Source organism: Engystomops pustulosus, chromosome 7 (assembly GCF_040894005.1).
Source record: "Engystomops pustulosus chromosome 7, aEngPut4.maternal, whole genome shotgun sequence".
Taxonomy (NCBI): domain Eukaryota; kingdom Metazoa; phylum Chordata; class Amphibia; order Anura; family Leptodactylidae; genus Engystomops; species Engystomops pustulosus.
Window position 1 is genome coordinate 84,687,662 of NC_092417.1, and position 20,461 is coordinate 84,708,122.

The window sequence follows — 20,461 nt, forward strand, 5'->3', positions numbered from 1 at the left end:
AATTGATTCTGCAATCCAAAGACTCATCTCTGATCCAGTGATTAGATGTGCAATGGTTCATCCACTGCACAGGCGCTGTGCTATTATTTCCAGCCTGTAGGACATCAGAGGGCGAGGCCCAGCCATGCCACAAATCAGAGCAGAAATACTGTTGTATGCATGAGACTGAATGTTGCAAATAAAACACCTTGTATGTGACATACAGCAAGTAAGCTCTCTGATGGTGGAAACAAAGTGAAAGGGTTTTAATATATAAGTGCTATACTCACCCCTCTCCGTTCCTCCCATCACCGCCAGTCTCTGTATAACGAAGCTTAGCATCAAATGTAAGCACCTGAGGAGTTGTCAACACCCAGTCACCATTTTTACTTTAGACTAAGGGAAACCCGCATAAATAAAGTAATTCTATGCTAGTATGAAAAGGCAGAGTACTACAAAATAAAAAGAGTTGGGAAATGCAACTTTTACCAGAACACATAGTATAGGTATTTTGCAGGAGAACTGATACGACTGATAACCCCTTTAAAAGGTTCCTTTACAGCTATACATAAATTGATGGTACACAGTTTTTCCCACTTCAACTTTTCTCATACACCAGCCTAACTTGATAAAATGAGCTTCTCTCTGAAATCTTCTGAAAGATGTTCACAAGTTCACTTTAGGTTGGGAGTCTATGGAGGCACAAATGCCTTTACTTACCAGCTTAATGAAAAAAACTGTCCATTACATACAGAAACTATCAGAAAACATGGGTATGTATACACACATATATAACATAAGAAACCACCTTGATTATAAAAGAAAGTACATAGAAAGTTACAGAAAACAAATTATTTCACTTTCCTCCTAAAACACACAATTAGGAACAGCCACAAAGGCCTTTCCATAAATGGTCCATATCCCAAGACACCATGCTGGATGCTGCAACTCAGGAATCCAGAGGAGATGCGACCATTCAAGTCATTGGGGTTCCCACATGAGGCATTGTTCACAGATTTCCACAATTCTTGGTTCGATGGCATTGAACATACCCCTGACACAAGGGCCCTATGTGTTACCTGCTGCAGAGTTGGAGTGATCACAGAAGATGGGGTGTGCATAAGTCTGCATTATGAGCAGCAGCTTCCCCACGAGAAGAGGACATTGGGGCACATTTACTTACCCGTTCCTGTCGCGATCATGCGGTGCGTTGTCTGAAGGGGATTCAGGTCCGGCGCGATTCACTAAGGTCATGCGTCCAATTTCCTGCAGGTGTCGCTTCTGCGCCGAGGTCTGCCAGAGTTAACCTTCTTCTTCCAGGTGCATGCGAGTGTGTGATCTTGCGACACATATCGTTTTTTAAATTCCACTTTTTTTCCGAATTCGTCGGGGTTGTCCGATGGCCACTCCCCCTGACTTCGGGGGAATTTACAGTTTACAGTTTACTCGGAATTCCGGGCAAACTGAAATATTCAGGAAAACCCGACGGAATCGCGGTCCATGGACCCTTAGTAAATGTGCCCCATTGTATCTATAAGTGCAGTGTTCACACAGTGCATTTATCCTGACAGTCGTGGATCTGTTCCTAAAAAAAACAGCTGCTATAACTGCTGTTAGCAAATAGCAGGAGCACAAAGTTTTCAAATTCAACAAATTTTTACTAGGTAAGGATTGTATAAAAAAAAAAATAAAATAAAAAATTGAGAACCAGAAGACAATTAACCCCCCCCCCCCACCACCCCAAAAAAAAGACTAATATTATTACACAATAGCAGACTATTTAGGTGTGATCTGGGGTCACTGGGCACCTGCTAAAGGAATATGAGATGCAGAGATTTTTCAACAGTATGTCTTTGCCTTCTTGCAGACAAAATTCTTTTTTTAGTTTTATGAAAGCATTTAAAGGGAACCCGTCAGCAGAAATTTGAATATGTAAATTGGTTGTACAAAGTCAGGGAGCCACAAACTCAGCGCTGAAATCTAGCTCTCCCCTCCTCACAAGCTCCGTTGTGATTGACATCCTGCCCCAGACTTCAGGAAAGCTGGTCCCACTGAACACATGGCTGCCAATTACAGCCAACGGGGTGTTCTGAGGCAGAGAAGCTCTGACTTCAGTGCTAAACTCTCCGAAGAGAGCTGGCATTAAGGACGCATTGTGTGTTTGAATCACGTTGCTGATAACTACTGTACGCAACTGATCCAATACACTTTTATGGATATGAAATAAACGCTTGCAGATTTTTTTAAAGTAACTTCAGTGTCCGATGCTGTATAGTTGGGGTTTTTCTTGCTAAGCTCTCCAGCTCCGAGACTTCAAAGTCGTTCGGCCATAAAAGAAACCTGACCTGGAAGGTGTTGCTGCTTGACAACCTAGGAGTGGTTTATTATATCGATTTCTGGCAACATGTTCACTTTGCACTTTAAACATCATGTGATGGCTTCTCTGCTATTTTATTGTAGCTACTAGGGGGGTTTTATAGAGGCTTTGGAAATTGCAAACTCACCCCCCAGGTAGATTTAGGCCAAGAATAAATACTTATTTGAGAAGATGGCTTTTTCTTGACGTGGCCAATCACTACCCCCTAGTGCAGTGGTGGCGAACCTATGGCACGGGTGCCAGAGGTGGCACTCAGAGCCCTTTCTGTGGGCACTCAGGCCATCACCCCAGGTGTTGACAGAAGTGCACTATCTTTGGAGGTCCTCCTGCTGGAACCACCATTCTTCCTGTACAGAGACACCCTGGAGAGAAGCTACAATGATAGTCTGAATATGTCCTCCTTCCTTCAACTGGTGGCCTCAGACAGCCGATATGATTCAATGTTGCAGCTTAAAATGCCATGTTGGCACTCAATGGTAATTAAATTGATTTTGGCTTGCGGTTTGGGCACTCTGTCTCCAAAAGGTTCGCCATCACTGCCCTAGTGCATAAGTGGCATCCCTTCCCTTTGAGTTAACGAGAGAGTATGAGAGAAAGGTATGAGCACTATCAGGGCGCCAGATGAGTACTCCAAAGAAACAATAATTGTGTCTAGGATACCAATTTATTCAAAGTTAAAAGCCAAAATACAAAAACCATAAAAATGAAATAAATAAAATTATTAAGTCCTATAACGCGTTTCAGGTGCTTGGACCCTTTTTCAAAATATGGACAAGTAGTACAGCAATAACATTAAAAGACTTATATACAGTTTTTTGTGGGCATGCCTGAATCTGAAGCCTGCTTTGATTAGTGAGAGGACAATTCACACGCTGTCTAAGCGTGTTGTGGCACGGGGGAGACTGGAAGACGTCACTTCCGGTCAACCCGGTGTGTGCATGCGCACAAGAGATTTCCGGCGCCAAATGTCACGTGATACTGAACACATGATACGTACGCCGGACTGCGCACGCAGTTTTTTGACAACAGGTTATTTTGAGCACTGGGAGCGACAACATACTCTACTGAGAAACTAGTGTCACATCATTGGACTAATACCGGAACTTGCACTGGACCCCAGGTTGGGCTACACATGCACTCCACCAAGGATTCTATAAGGTGAGCACAATATATGTGTCTACTATAAATATCCATTTCCCAGACGATATTATTCGAGGCGCCGTCCTCTGTATCTTTTTTTCTTGTCTTTGAGTTAACTGCCATTCAGTTTACATGTTCTTGTTATGCTCAGACTGAATTGTGTGTAATGCCAAGCCATTTGTACCAATATGCAATCCAGTGCTACCAGACTTAATCTTGAAATATTGGTGTTTACATTCGTGATCTCTTATGTTGCTGAGCGAACTTGAATTTGTTACTTTTTGTGATATACCTGCGTGTCCTGTATGTTGGTACATGTGATAATAATATTACTCCTCCACAGTTTGTTTGTTATATATATATATATTTTTTTCCTTTCTTTGTGTTGTTTCATTCTGCCTGTTATAAATCATTAGGCTCCATTTGTTTAAGACCAGCCAGAAGATGAGCCTGGCAGGGTTTTTATAACACCCCAGGGAGTCTACGTTTGATCAGAGAAGCATGGTCTTCCTAAGTGGTAAAATTAACACCTTTCGGCCAGAGCAGTCTAGCTAGTGGGGGATGAAAAGAAGCCACAGATTGTCTAAATTTGGAGGGAAGAACATGCAAAGGGAATATAATAGCTGTCCATAACTGGGACATAATTCATAATTATAGGTCCCAAGTTACACAGGACAGTTATGGGGTCTAGACACACTCCTGGACCGAAAATCAGAACGTTAGCTGCAATGGAAGGCAGCCAATAGCAGAACACCCCTGATATTAGGCTAAGACACCCCGAGTTTGGTATGGGGTAAATGGGAATAACATGCCCGTTTGGTTGAAAGCCATGGCACAATTGTGCCATCTCCAAATCAAAAGTTATGGGGTTCTGATAAAAACCCAGACCCAAAAAGTAGCTCACTGATGGGAGGGGGATAGAAAAATCCCCCTCACAGTGACATCACAGCCAGGGGTGGGGGTCAAAAAATCACCTGGGTTTAAATTAATGAAACAGCCACATAGTAGTGTTCAGTCTGAGGATTCTATCACAATAGAAGGCTGGATCGATCCTTATGCCCTGTCCTCGGGCCAAAGAATTTCTTCCTATTCCACTAGCAAGAATTTTTTGTTTCTTCTTCCATAACTGTTTGTAAGTATTGTATGTGTATTGTTTTTAATCCTTTTTTCATTTTATCTGACTAATTCTTTGAGTGTACTGCATTTTTATGCAAATTAAAACTTTTTAATAAGCCTCTGCTTGTAGCCTTAAAGAATCTGAGTCTCTGAAGGGAATCACGTTACCAGAGGTCATTATTAGCATAGTCCATGTAGTAAGCGATTGCATGTTCTGTGTGAATTTATAATTGTAATATCGTGTTGTAGTGACTGCATGTGCTGAGTTATCATCAGGGTGCATTGTCTGTGTGGTTGAGGTGCCTACGGCCTTCTTTGCGTAAGTAACTCGTGGGTGGTGGCAGTGTGGATTCTGTGGAGTAAATTTAGCGTAAGGACGCAATTTTGTGGAAGTGGGCGGAGCTTAAGGGCTAAATTCTGGGACTCCATAGAGTAGTTATCCCAGTGTGTGAACTCCGGTGAGTCGGTTCGTGACAGTATATTACTTGTTTTTCCTTTATTTTGCGATTATTTTTTCAATAAAGAATACTGCATATTGCCTATAGCCTGAACTGTAAGGCTCCGGCGGCAATGTGCATCAGTGAAGCCGGTCAAATTTATTAAGAGGCAGGAGCCATAAATTATTATGGAGAGGGGCAGGGGTGAGCAGCGTTCATCCCCTCCTCCTCTCCCCGGCGCCACCGTGCTACAGTACGACTGACTTTCTATACATATTTAAATATTTGGTAAAGATATTCTCACCTGTAGTGCTTTTATTCCAGGGCAGCTCAGACATCAGTTCCAAATAGTTTCTGGTTAGTGCATACTCGGGCATGGACTGTGGCATTTTCTTTAGCCTGAAGAATGATCATAATTTAGATGTAATAGATAGAGTAGGTTACTGCCTGAAATACACTAATACTACTCCCACCTTTTCAACTCTTTCACGCACACCTTCATTGCTGGTTCAGGCATACTGCAAGACTTTATCTTCTTCTCTAACGATATGATATCATCTGAATCCTCATCATCGTCTTCTGCGCTCTCCAGAGAAAAAGGTTTACCTGATCCTCCTCCAAGCTTCCTCAGAGGACGGATTGCAACGATCTGAAGATAATTAAGAAGACTAAGTGTTTAAAAAGAAAAAAAAAAAGTTTTACAAACTGCCATTTAAAGGGGACATCCTTTCTTATGTCAAACTAATGTCAACTGCTGTATAATGAACAGTTTGGAGATGCTCTAGGAAGTACTCTTGTAATTTTTCTTTGTCTATAGAGTACAGCATTATGAGTGGTCTGATATTTTGGCTCTATGTTAATCAGAGTATGTACATTTGAAGTTAATGACTTGCTAGAGATCCCTTCACACTCAACGTGCTTTTCTTTATCATATCTAAGGGAAGCAAGTGAGAGAGGACTGGGGATCTGTCACTGATCTAAGAAAACAGTAGTTACTCACCGGTAATGATGTTTCCTCGAACCACGACGGCACCAACCAGAGAGAGGGATCCGCCCCCAGGGACAGGAAACCTGAGCATAAAAAACATGCTCCTCCTATTCTGCCTCAGTGTTTTCAGAGACTTGGAAGAGCCATATTATTAGTACCTCAGAAACATATAATCTATATATCGTTTTCCATGTATGCGTAATTTATATATATAATATATATATATTTTTTTTTTTTTTTTTTTTGCGACACCCGTGAATTATCCTATAGAAACATAGATTTTAGGAAAGAACACCCTGGGTGGGAATATACCAGGTGCCGTCGTGGTTCGAGGAAACATCATTACCGGTGAGTAACTACTGTTTTCCCCTTCACCACGACGGCACCAACCAGAGAGATTTTCAGAGAAAAGTATTAGGGAGGGATAACAGAGGAGAGAACCCTCCTCCCAAAAGAAAGTTCAGATGACCCCGCCACATTCACCCGATAATGTTTGAAGAAGGTGTGAGGGGTAGTCCAACATGCAGCCTGACAAATTTGGTCTAAGGAGGCATGTCTGAATTCTGCCCAAGAGGTGGCTAGTGCCCGGACAGAATGGGCGTGAATATTCTCTGGGGCAGATTTCTCGGCCACTTCGTAAGCCAATTGTATGGTGATTCTAATCCATCTGGCGATGGTTGCAGAAGAGGCCTTGGAGCCTTTGTTTCTTCCTGAAAAGAGAACAAATAAACTATCTGATTTCCTCCAGGATTTTGAAACATCTAAATATTGGAGAAGACTACGTCTAACATCAAGGTTATGAAAAGATTTTTCATTTTCTGACTTAGGATTTGTGTAAAAAGATGGAAGAATTACTTCTTGGGACCTATGGAAATTGGAGACCACTTTTGGAAGGAACTCAGGGTCAGGTCTTAGAATAATCCTGTCATGTAGGACAGAACAATAGGGGGGTCTACATGACAATGCAGCTACTTCACTAACTCTCTTTGCCGAGGTGATGGCTGTTAAAAATACTGATTTTAATGTAAGAAGCTTTATCGAGATACTTTCTAGAGGCTCGAAGGGAGGACCCGATAATGATTTCAGAACCAGAGATAGGTCCCAAGGGGGGAGTCTAGATCTAATAGAAGGACGAAGTTTCACTGAGGCCCTAATAAATCTAGATATCCAGGGATGACTAGCTATATCCTGGTCGTAAAGAGCTGCTAGGGCTGACACCTGAACCTTTAAAGTTGCTGGTTTTAACCCTTTCTCGAGCCCCAACTGTAAGAAGTCTAGAATAAGCTTAAAGTCTGGGTTATCTATGTGTATGTCGCGATTTCCTACAAATGAAAAGAAAGCCTTCCATGTTCTAAAATAAATTTTGTAGGTGATAGGCTTCCTGCTATTCTGCAGAGTGGATATTACCCGAGAAGAAAGTCCCCTATTTTGTAGGATCAACCTTTCAAGAGCCATGCCGTTAGATGAAGCCCTTTCACTTGAGGATGACAGATAGGACCCTGGGATAATAAGTCTTTCCTGTCGGGCAGTATCCACGGGTCTGCGATTGACATATCCCTGAGGCTTGAAAACCAAGCACGGCGTGGCCAAAATGGGGCAATGAAAATCACTCTTGCTTTGTCCCGCTTTATCTTCCCCACTGTTCTTGGTATTAACACCATGGGAGGGAAGGCATATAGTAGATGGTAGTGACCCCAATTTTGGGAGAATGCGTCTATGGCTAGGGGATGGTCTCTGCGATTTAGGGAAAAAAAGTTTTTTACTTTTCGATTCCCTCTGTTGGCGAAGAGGTCTACTTCTGGATACCCCCACAATTTTGTTATCATGTGGAATATTTTCCCGTTCAGAGCCCAATCTCCTTGGAAAATTATATTTCGGCTCAGAAAGTCTGCCTGGACGTTTTCTGTACCCCTTATATGTACTGCGTTTAGGGATTTGAAGTGAACTTCTGCCAACTGAAAGATCTGAGAGGTAATCTGCATTAGGTGTAACCCTCTTGTACCTCCCTGTTTGTTTATGTAGGCTACAGTAGTGGTGTTGTCTGATCTTACTAACACCTTCTGTTCCCGCAAGAGCGGAAGTGCCACTTTTAGTCCTTTTAGTACTGCCAATAATTCTTTTGCATTGGAAGATAGGTCGTCTTCCTGCGGTTCCCAGTTGCCCTGAAAAGACTGATCTGCAACTTGAGCCCCCCATCCCCAAGGGCTGGCATCTGTAGTAATTATACTTCCCCAGTCTAACACCCATGGGAGACCTTGTGTTAAATTTTGGGGAACTAACCACCAGTCTAGAGATTTTAGTACTACGTTGGGAATTCTTATTTTCTTGTCTAGGGATGCTGGACATTTGTCCCATGTGCTGAGTAGAAAATTTTGGAGTTCCCTTGTATGATACTGAGCCCAGGGGACCGCCTGAATGCTTGCTACCAGACAACCCAGAAGAGACATGGCCCCTCTGATGGAGATTTCGGGAGTGGAGATTAGGTCTGTCACTCCTTTTGTAATTTTCTCCTGTTTTTCTAGAGGAAGGAAGGATTTTTGACACTGGGAATCCAGCAGTACACCTAGGAATCTTTTTTGTGTTGATGGGGTTATACAAGATTTTTCTAGGTTTATGACCCAACCTAAGAAATCTAGGATTCTGCATACCCTGTCTACCTGGTTCCTTACTGCATGTTCTGAAGTACCAACTAGTAAGAAATCGTCTAAGTATGGGATGAACAGACCTGGCTCTTTTCTTATAAAGGTTGCCATTTCTGAAATGACTTTTGTGAAAACCCTTGGTGCGATGGCTATGCCAAAGGGAAGTGCTCTGAACTGGAAATGGAAGATCTTTTGGTCTATCTGAACCGCAAGTCTTAGATACCTCTGGTATTCCGGATGAATTGGAATATGGTAATAAGCGTCTGCCAGGTCTATTGACGCCATAAAACATCCTGGGAATAGCAGATTTACCGTAGACTTTAAGGTTTCCATTTTGAACCTTGGGATCTGAAGATGTGAATTTAAACCTTTTAAGTTTATTATAGCTCTTAATGACCCGTTGGGTTTTTTCACCCAGAAAAGAGTTGAATAAAAACCTTGACCCTTTTCCCCCCATGGTACCTGACACAGTACCTTTTTGGAAAGAAGGGAAGCAATTTCTGACATCATTGCTAATCCACCTTTTCTGGACGGGACTTTTGTGATTCTGAATCTCTGAGGAGGGAGAGTTGTAAAGTCCCAGGTTATCCCTTGTGAGATGGTACTTAGGATCCAGCTGCTGTCTGATATTGTTTTCCAGGCCGGGAGGAAAAAAGAGAGTCTTCCTCCTACCTGGGGCCTCATGTCATTGTGGATGGGAACGGGACAGTTTGGACTGATTCCTAGACTGGTTAAATAAGAAACCTCTATTCCTCTGTGGTCTGGAGAAATTTGGTCTAGGGTCTTTTCCTTTCCTTTCAAACCTTGCCCCACGAAAGGACCGAAAGGATCTTGATCTATAGGGAACATAAGGGGAAGGGAATCCCTTTCTCTTGTCCCCCGCTTTCTCCAGTAAATCATCCAGGATGGGACCGAATAAAAAATCTCCATTTCAGGGTATATTACACAGTCTGCTCCTAGAGGCCAAGTCGCCCGACCAGTCTTTTAGCCAGAGGGCTCTTCTTGCAGAGTTTGATAGTGCCGCAGATCTTGCAGATAGTCTCAGACTATCGATTGAGGCATCTGCTAAAAGAGCTGCTCCTTTCTGTATATTTGCAATAGAGGACTGTAGACTTTCTCTAGGGACTTTATTATGTATATCATTCCCCAATTGGCCTAACCACATTAATACTGCTCGGGCCGTGCAAGCGGCTGCCACAGCTGGTTTAAACGCATTAGTCGAAGACTCCCAAGTTTTTTTAAGGTATCCATCCGCTTTCCTATCTAAAGGATCCTTTAGGGAACTAATATCCTCAAAGGGTAAGAAAGCCCCACGGGCCATTTTTATGATTGAAGCATCCACTTTAGGTGGAGGGCCCCAGGATGAAGTATGGTCTAAATCAAAAGGATATTTCCTTTTAATTGCTCTGGAAATAAAAGATTTCTTGTCAGGGTTTTCCCACTCTTTTGAAATTAATGTGGAAATAGTGTTGTGAATGGGAAAAGTGCGTTTTTTCTTTTCCGCTAAACTTTCAAACATAATGTCCTGGACTGATTTTGGTTCTTTCTTTTCCTCAATGTCCATAGTGGCTCTAATCATTTTTAACAACTGATCAGTGTCCTCCATTAAAAATAAAGGACGCCCCGTCAGTTCCTCCTCAGAGAGCGAAGAAGTTGTCTCATCCTGAATTACACCCTCTTCTTCAGAGTTTGAAGGGTCTTCCAGAGCTGTTACAGTGGAAGGACCCGGAAGATTTTTATCTGGTAATATAGGTGTCGGATTAAAAGTTTCTTTAACTGTCAATTGGACCTCTTCTCTAATTACCGAACGAAGGGTCTCCAGCCACGAGGAGGACTCCTCTGAGATAATCTTTCCAATACAGGAAGAACACGTATTTTTTTTCGTAACCAGACGGCAACTTCCTACTGCACATCCTACATTCCCTGTGGTGTGTTTTTCTAGTGGCTTTCTTGGGAGTATCTTCTCCCTAAAACCATTAAGAATCAGAACATTAGTGTGTGTAAGTAAAAATGCCCCATTGGGTGACTCACCACACTTTCATTACCGGAGTTGGGTTCTTCAGGGGTTCAGGGAGCTCACGCTTATCCGCCATTCTCCTGGCCTGAGCTGCAAAGCACCGAATGCTTACTGTTGCATGGCGCTTAAATGTGAAAAAAAACCCAGCCAGGCCACGCCCCCTTCCGGTTCCTGCTTTTTTTTTTTTTCCCGGCTCGATCTTTTATTGCATATACACATATGCACAGATCGAGCCCAGCCTGCTCAGAAATACCCCCGATGGTTATCCCACCGGGGTTTTTTCTCTCCTGCCTTCACGCTGCCCACCTCCGTTCCGGGCAGCCACCGATGCGACCCGGAAGTGAAGAGTGACCACTTCCGGTCGCGCGCATGCGGCACAACAATGTGTCGTGAGGTGCAGGAGAGGAGGAATGGACCACGTGGAGCCGGCTTTTTCCCTCGGAGAGACGCGGCGCGCCCCCCGGTAAGTAGTATTGTGGGCACCCGACGGAACCAACCGGAGGTTCCCTCAGCCCACGCTCAGGTCCCTTCCAGGGACAGGAAACCACTGAGGCAGAATAGGAGGAGCATGTTTTTTATGCTCAGGTTTCCTGTCCCTGGGGGCGGATCCCTCTCTCTGGTTGGTGCCGTCGTGGTGAAGGGGAAACACTGTAGACTCAATGTTGTTGTCAATGGAGTCTTGTTGATGCAGCTTCATGCCGACTTCCCTGACCACTACATGTAATAGATCCATCTTCAATAACTTCTACAAGCAGGAGAGAGCATCATGAGCTCTGAAACCAATTGTGTCCCTTACCTACACTAGTTTTTAATTCTCTGCATAACATACCCTTTTTTCATCATCTATTTTGGGGTTTCGAGTTTTATGGAGAAGTTTTAACCCTTCAATCTGACGCAGCAAGAGCGGGATGGTCACTTTATATCTTTCTTCCAGCCCAACTGCATCAAGAATCTAAAAAAGACAAAATTATTGGGAAACAATGATTATGTTTTGATGTTTAGAGATTGGGATCAATATTGAGGAGTACGGATCAAACAAGCATTTCGTAAAGGGTGCACATATAGTTCACACACTTTTTTTTAATCCATTAATGCTGAAACAGAGAGATGTCAAAGGATGAAATAGACACCAGGATGCAGTCAATAAATGGGAACAGCATTTTTTTACATCCAGAAAGAAAAGGAGTTCAAAGGCCAGTATAGCCAGTTTGTTATTTTTATACCCCTTGGGGCTCATGTTAACAAAAAAACATCCCTGACAATTTCTTAAATTGCCGTAAACACAAACAAATGTTTTGCCCTATATTTGTTTTTGAGTAAGTTTCTGTGTGTCAGTCCAATAAACAAATACAGCCAGTCCCCAGGTTACGTACAAGGTTAGGTTTTATAGTAATTTTGTAAGTGTAACTGCAGACAAGTTATTTTCTTAAGTCTTAAAACTGTGCCGCTGTGATAGGGTCATGGGATATACACTCACCGGCCACTTTATTAGGTACACCTGTCCAACTGCTCGTTAACACTTAATTTCTAATCAGCCAATCACATGGCGGCAACTCAGTGCATTTAGGCATGTAGACATGGTCAAGACAATCTCCTGCAGTTCAAACCGAGCATCAGTATGGGGAAGAAAGGTGATTTGAGTGCCTTTGAACGTGGCATGGTTGTTGGTGCCAGAAGGGCTGGTCTGAGTATTTCAGAAACTGCTGATCTACTGGGAGTTTCACGCACAACCATCTCTAGGGTTTACAGAGAATGGTCCGAAAAAGAAAAAACATCCAGTGAGCGTCAGTTCTGTGGGCGGAAATGCCTTGTTGATGCCAGAGGTCAGAGGAGAATGGGCAGACTGGTTCGAGCTGATAGAAAGGCAACAGTGACTCAAATCGCCACCCGTTACAACCAAGGTAGGCAGAAGAGCATCTCTGAACGCACAGTACATCGAGCTTTGAGGCAGATGGGCTACAGCAGCAGAAGACCACACCGGGTGCCACTCCTTTCAGCTAAGAACAGGAAACTGAGGCTACAACTTTCACAAGCTCATCGAAATTGGACAGTAGAAGATTGGAAAAACGTTGCCTGGTCTGAGGAGTCTCGATTTCTGCTGCGACATTCGGATGGTAGGGTCAGAATTTGGCGTCAACAACATGAAAGCATGGATCCATCCTGCCTTGTATCAACGGTTCAGGCTGGTGGTGGTGGTGTCATTGTGTGGGGAATATTTTCTTGGCACTCTTTGGGCCCCCTTGGTACCAATTGAGCATCGTTGCAAGGCCACAGCCTACCTGAGTATTGTTGCTGACCATGTCCATCCCTTTATGACCACAATGTACCCAACATCTGATGGCTTCTTTCAGCAGGATAATGTGCCATGTCATAAAGCTGGAATCATCTCAGACTGGTTTCTTGAACATGACAATGAGTTCACTGTACTCAAATGGCCTCCACAGTCACCAGATCTCAATCCAATAGAGCATCTTTGGGATGTGGTGGAACGGGAGATTCGCATCATGGATGTGCAGCCGACAAATCTGCGGCAACTGTGTGATGCCATCATGTCAATATGGACCAAAATCTCTGAGGAATGCTTCCAGCACCTTGTTGAATCTATGCCACGAAGAATTGAGGCAGTTCTGAAGGTAAAAGGGGGTCCAACCCGTTACTAGCATGGTGTACCTAATAAAGTGGCCGGTGAGTGTACTTGCCTACTTCCTATAGTTTCCTAGTATCTTTTAAGCTTTGGCTGCATCATCAGCTCCATTGTTTAGCGTGAGCTGACGTTTTTTCGTCCATATCATATACCTCTTGGTATAATTCACACAGTCTGAGAGTATGTGACCATGTCAGCAACTTTTTCCCACTGTTGCAAAAACGTTTCTGCACATTATCACAGAATAATGCTCCTGACCTGCAGCTTCTCTTCATTGGTGGTCCGTATGATTGACGTCAGGACATCCGGAAGTAATTCCTTGGGAAGATTATTTAATAACTTCTTCAGTTTGGCAACTGCGGGCACTGAGTTGTCCAACATGTCCACCAGCTGAAAATTGGGGATAAAAAAAAATATACAAGTTACAATAGAAGCATCTAATAAGCCACATTGTTTATCGTGTACTAAGTTAGATGGGTGACAAAAGTTGGCAATCAGGCTCTAAGTAAGGCCATCACTCAAGCTTTTCCAAAAATGGCAGACTTGTCTGGGTATTACCAGGTGACGGCTCGACTTCAAGCTGTTTTGGTGATGCAATCACCTAGCATTTTATGTTACTCACCTGCACTGCATACTTGTAAAACTGCTCAGTAAGTTCTCCAAGTGCCTCCTTAAACTCCGTTTTATCGCTTAGTTCCTCAAGACGATCTAGCTGCTCCACCACAGCGATAGGGTAAGGCCGTTCTTTTAGAACCTCCAGAATTTGGAATCGGCACAAACCTGTTACTAACAAGGTGTAGTGCGGCTTTGGCCAGTTACTGCCAACTACTTGCACCACCAATGCAGCTGTTCCGATTCTACCGAAAACAAGGGAGATCAAAAAGAATACAAGTAAACAAATGAATGGAAGGCTGGCTCGCTGTTACTATGAAATTCTTGTGTCTAATTTTACAGAAATAGTGGCAATTGTTTCCTACACAGAACCACACATATCATATCACATCACAATTTTCAAAGAAATTCAGAGTTTCAGATTGATGACCACATTATATGTTGTGAATGAGTGTTTTTAGTCTGGATTTTCCAGAATCACCATCAAATATCCTGTGGCACAGTTCATCTGGCTCAAAAGTGTAAAGATATTCGAGCTTCAACAAAGCCCTGGAGTGCCTCCAATGCAGGAAGACACACACAAGTCATTAGATCTTTTGACTTGGGCTCCCTTATCCATTGCAAACCAACTTTGAAAACTTGTGGTGTTGCACACTTAGGGTGAAGACACACATGGCGTTTTTGGGCCGTTTTTGGGCCGTTTTTACTAAGTGCGTTTTCAGATCGTTAAAAATGCATGCGTTAAAAAACGCATCCGTTTTTTAAAAACGCATGCGTTTTTTGAAAACGCATGCGTTTTTGCCAGCTTTTCAGAAAAAGCGCAATGAAAAACGGACAAAAACGCATGCGTTTTTAAAAAACAGATGCGTTTTTTAACGCATGCGTTTTTAACTATTTGAAAACGCACTTAGGAAAAACGGCCCAAAAACGCCATGTGTGTCTTCACCCTTAGCCTTTAGGACAGTGGTGGCTAACCGGTGGCACTCTGAGCCCTTTCGGTGGGCACACAGGCCAACACCAGAGAACACTCCAGGTATCTTCCTGCAGTCCCAGGACTTGCTGTGCACAGATATATTTTAAAGTGGCAGCTCTACCTGGGACTACTGGAGGAGTGGGAAGGTGTGGACAGATCTGGATTATCATTGTAGCTACTGCTTCAGCCCTGACAAATCTTCCTGTTTATGGGACCCTGGAGCAAAGCTACAATGATCATCCAAATTTCTTCTTTTCTTTTATGCTTTATTGGTGTCCTCAGGGTGCTGGTATCAATGAAAGCTGTGACAGAAGGGAGTATAAATCTCAAATTAAATTTATGTGTTGGCACTTTGAGATAAATAAGTGAGTCTTGGTTGTAGTTTGGGCACTCGTTCCACATAAAATCAATAAACGAGAAAAATTTGTTTTTTACTCTGACCGGAGTTCCCAAGGTCTTCTCTATTAAAATGTCTGATGTTCCCTTGCCGTTGAACAGCTCAAATCCTTCTGTTAAAATAGGCCACCATTCAGAGAAACACATCGCGTTTTTCACTCTTCCTTCATTTTCCTCAATTCCTCATAATGAATTGCTGTAAGAAATAGGCGTATAGATAGCGCAGTACGTTCTAATATGGGTGGACATGTGAGGCTTGCGTCCCGTGATTTACTTTTGATATGCACATTTTTATCTTCATTTTGTGAGTACAATGTATTTGAATAAATGTTAACATATTAGAGCGTACTGCACTACCTATACGCGTATATTTTCCAGCAATTCATTATCAGAAATTGAGGAAAATGAAGGAAGAGTGAAAACCGCGATAGCGTTTGTCTGAATGGTGGCCTATTTTATCAGAAGGATCTGTGGAATTGTGCTGTTCAACGGCAAGGGAACATCGGACATTTTAATAGAGTAGACCTACAGAAAATCATTTAGAGCGCCGGTCAGAGTAAAAAACTAATTTTTCTCGTTTATTGATGTTGTGGGGTGAAACTAAGTCAGCAAAACCGATCAGATGGACTCCTGTTTGTATATTGAGTTGGCAAGTTCGCTAAATGAAATTATATCCAGTAATAACTTATGATACAGTTTTCAGAACATTCTACCTCATTGTCCTTCAACTCTGTGTCTGTTATGTAAACCTGATAAAAGACAGAAAGATTACAGTCCAAAGGCCGAATACTGGGGATGGGGAGTGCACAGGTATTAGAACTCACATCCCCAGAAGAGTCAGGAAATAACTACTGCTACATGTAAGCATGGCTACAATGTGATCAACAACAAGAAAATGTATAGAACAGTGTTCAGCACATATATACACCAGGGCATTCAGATGGATAAGCAGGGTCCATCATTTCAACCAGATGAATCTGACCTTTTATGGAAGTTATTACCAAATGAGGACTCCTAAAGGAAGGCAGGAATGACAGGACAACCGAAAACAGTGTATGGTAAGCTGCAGCAAGGTTCACCTCCACCCCACAAACCAACGCCAATGTAGGATTCTGCCACCCCTGACAATTCTACTGGGCACCTAGGCATTGGGCATGACAAGATACATGCAAGCAGAGACTCTACTGGGCACCTAGGCATTGGGCATGACAAGATACATGCAAGCAGAGACTACTGGGCACCTAGGCATTGGGCATGACAAGATACATGCAAGCAGAGAATCTACTGGGCACCTAGGCATTGGGCATGACAAGATACATGCAAGCAGAGAATCTACTGGGCACCTAGGCATTGGGCATGACAAGATACATGCAAGCAGAGAATCTACTGGGCACCTAGGCATTGGGCATGACAAGATACATGCAAGCAGAGACTCTACTGGGCACCTAGGCATTGGGCATGACAAGATACATGCAAGCAGAGACTCTACTGGGCACCTAGGCATTGGGCATGACAAGATACATGCAAGCAGAGACTCTACTGGGCACCTAGGCATTGGGCATGACAAGATACATGCAAGCAGAGAATCTACTGGGCACCTAGGCATTGGGCATGACAAGATACATGCAAGCAGAGACTCTACTGGGCACCTAGGCATTGGGCATCACAAGATACATGCAAGCAGAGAATCTATTGGGCACCTAGGGACATTACAAGCAGAGACTGGCACACCTGTGCATGGCAGGCAGCTCCTCGTTGTCAGTGGCAGGGTCTCTGGTGTTTGGGATGACCCCAATGATTGTACTCTTGAGTGATGTTCCCCGCAGCAGGCGGCTCCGCACCAGCTCCATGTTCCCGGGAGTGTCCACGCTGCAGCGCATGCTGGAGCCCGGCAGTAGCACTCCATCTTGGGTGAGCAGCAGCGGCAGACGCCGGGGAATCTGAATGGAGCCGCTGTTGGTCATGACCTGCGCCCTAAGACACAACCGAGTAAAGTCAGGTGGTAACTCCGGGCAAAGGGCAAGATCCGGACTACAAGTACGGCGAGCACATAGTGACAAACAACCATAAACCTCGCACGGTGGCGCTTTATCAGGTGCTGACATCTAATGGTGACAGGAGGAAAGTGAAGTTACTAAGGAAAAGTGAGAAGCACCCATTATATGAGATTGGGAGTCATTGTAGGTGGTGAGCTACAAAAAAGTGGTCATTAAGAGATGGTGGGCTAGAGAAACAGGGTCATTATACAGTGTGGGGTCCAATGAGGCCAGTGACACACGTAGCTTTTTTTTGTCAGGTTTTTGTTCATTGCGATTTTGCATCCTTGAAAAATGCATCATATTTGCATATTGGATTTTACAATGGATTTTAGGTGACAGTGTCTTAACTTGGCGTTTTTGAGGTGCGTTTTCATTGCGCTATTCAAAGAGGTTGTGTTTTTTAAAACGCATGCGTTTGTCGTTTGCTTTTTGAAACGAATGCAATCACTTGCACAATCTGCAGGGACAACAAGATCACTGTCTTTTTACATATTCCAAGAAACACAGCTGCATGCAATTACCGCACATCAAGCACATCAAGCGTTTTCAACCCCTAAGGCCGGCGCCACACAGGGCGCTTTGTCTGCGCTTGCCTCGCTTTGCAAACGCAGACAAAGTCGCGCCCACCGGGGCGGACCTCGGCCCGATCGCATCGGCGTTTCTATGGAAACGCCTGCGATCGGGAACGAGCCGCCGGTGTTTTGCGTTAATTTAACGCGAAACACCGGCGGCTCGTTCCCGATCGCAGGCGTTTCCATAGAAGGCCCGCCCCGGTGGGCGCGACTTTGTCTGCGTTTGCAAGCGCAGACAAAGCGCCCTGTGTGGCGCCGGCCTTAGCGCTCTGCGCAGTACAGCTACTGCGCATAGACAATGCCGTTTCAGCTCTGCACTGGAGCCGAACCGCATCGAGGGTCACGGGATGTCAGCGGTAATCCTCGGCTAACACCTGCGGTCGCAGTGGGCAGCGATCGCATGTGTTTAACCCGTTGAATGCCGCGGTCAACGCAACCGGGGTCTTTAACTTGCCTTCCGGGGCTCTTTCCCCCATGATCGCTGCTATGGCATCGCTGGGGTCCGATCAGGACACCAGAGATGCCTAAAAGCAGTGCCTTCAAAATGGCGTCTGTGACCAGTAAGGCCTGAGATGTCAATCCTGGTTGAAACATAGAATTGTGCAGGATGTAAAGTAAGGGTGAAGGACAGGATTGCAGTTTGAACAGAAATCTGACATTACGCGATATATTTAGAGACCCCGCATTGAACAAGCCCACAAAGTATAAGGTGCTAAGATGGCAGACTCCAAAGAAACCCAGCCAGCTTATGGGGTCCCATGGAAATAGATGTCAATTGAGAGATTTGCGCTGCTTTATAATATTTCTTTAAATTTGGATCGGAGAAACCCCCAAGGCCTCTATGATAAAATATAGTCTTTTGGTCAACCCTCCTCGGGCATTTATGCTTCCAGAAAAATCTAGATACCAATGAATGAATATTATGAAATACAAGCGTGGGAATGGTTATAGACAGGCTATGAATAAATAAAGACACTTAAGCAGCTTTATAAAAAAAACACAAATTATTAAAAAAAAAACAGGCATTTTTTCATAAAACAGAGGTTTACACACAAATAGGTAGTCAAAGTCAGCAGATTTATAAATACGGACTTTGATATATGGACTGCGGCATGCTAGCCGAAGAGTGGTGATGTATTCATGTCTTATGTCAGTTTTGTAAAAGTTTATATATAAAAAGGAATTTGCATCCACATATGGTCTTAGTTGTATTTGGAAGGTTATAAATATATATATATGTACACTCATCGGCCACTTTATTAGGTACACCTGTCCAACTGCTCGTTAACACTTAATTTCTAATCAGCCAATCACATGGCGGCAACTCAGTGCATTTAGGCATGTAGACATGGTCAAGACAATCTCCTGCAGTTCAAACCGAGCATCAGTAAGGGGAAGAAAGGTGATTTGAGTGCCTTTGAACGTGGCATGGTTGTTGGTACCAGAAGGGCTGGTCTGAGTATTTCAGAAACTGCTGATCTACTGGGAGTTTCACGCACAACCATCTCTAGGGTTTACAGAGAATGGTCCGAGAAAGAAAAAACATCCAGTGAGCGGCAGTTCTGTGGGCGGAAATGCCTTGTTGATGCCAGAGGTCAGAGAAGAATGGGCAGACTGGTTCGAGCTGATAGAAAGGCAACAGTGACTCAAATTGCCACCCGTTACAACCAAGGTAGGCAGAAGAGCATCTCTGAACGCACAGTACGTCGAACTTTGAGGCAGATGGGCTACAGCAGCAGAAGACCACACTGGGTGCCACTCCTTTCAGCTAAGAACAGGAAACTGAGGCTACAGTTTGCACAAGCTCATCGAAATTGGACAGTAGAAGATTGGAAAAACGTTGCCTGGTCTGATGAGTCTTGATTTCTGCTGCAATATTCGGATGGTAGGGTCAGAATTTGGCGTCAACAACATGAAAGCATGGATCCATCCTGCCTTGTATCAACGATTCAGGCCGGTGGTGGTGGTGTCATGGTGTGGGGAATATTTTCTTGGCACTCTTTGGGCCCCTTGGTACCAATTGAGCATCGTTGCAACGCCACAGCCTACCTGAGTATTGTTGCTGACCATGTCCATCCCTTTATGACCACAATGTACTCAACATCTGATGGCTACTTTGCGCCATGTCATAAAGCTGGAATCATCTCAGACTGGTTTCTTGAACATGACAATGAGTTCACTGTAGTCAAATGGCCTCCACAGTCACCAGATTTTAATCCAATAGAGCATCTTTGGGATGTGGTGGAACAGGAGATTCGCATCATGAATATACCCGAATATACCCGAATATTTCCGATTTGCGCCGATTTCCCCTGAATTGCCCCGGGATTTTGGCGCACGCGATCGGATTGTGGCGCATCGGCGCTGGCATGCACGCAACGGAAATCGGGGGGCGTGGCTGAACAAAAACCCGACGGATATTGAAAAACCGCCGCATTTAAAACAAAAAATCTGTCGCGGAGCTTGCACTTAACTTCACTCAGCTCGAGCCGGTGAACTCCAGCGCGTTCCGATGCCTTTCAGCGCAGC

General features: G+C 44.0%; 1 protein-coding gene across 1 annotated transcript in view; it reads right to left on the reverse strand.

Moving 5' to 3' along the window:
• Positions 1-17,407, reverse strand: part of LONP2 (lon peptidase 2, peroxisomal) — a 73,614-nt gene extending 56,207 nt beyond the window's left edge. The window contains exons 1-6 of the mRNA XM_072117161.1: positions 17,053-17,407; positions 13,963-14,197; positions 13,599-13,730; positions 11,526-11,648; positions 5,523-5,698; positions 5,354-5,448 (exon numbers count right to left, since the gene is read on the reverse strand). Coding sequence (XP_071973262.1) covers positions 5,354-5,448; positions 5,523-5,698; positions 11,526-11,648; positions 13,599-13,730; positions 13,963-14,197; positions 17,053-17,285 — 994 coding nt within the window. The 5' untranslated portion in view covers positions 17,286-17,407. The remainder of the gene's footprint in view (positions 1-5,353; positions 5,449-5,522; positions 5,699-11,525; positions 11,649-13,598; positions 13,731-13,962; positions 14,198-17,052) is intronic.
• Between the last annotated feature and the right edge of the window lie 3,054 nt (positions 17,408-20,461).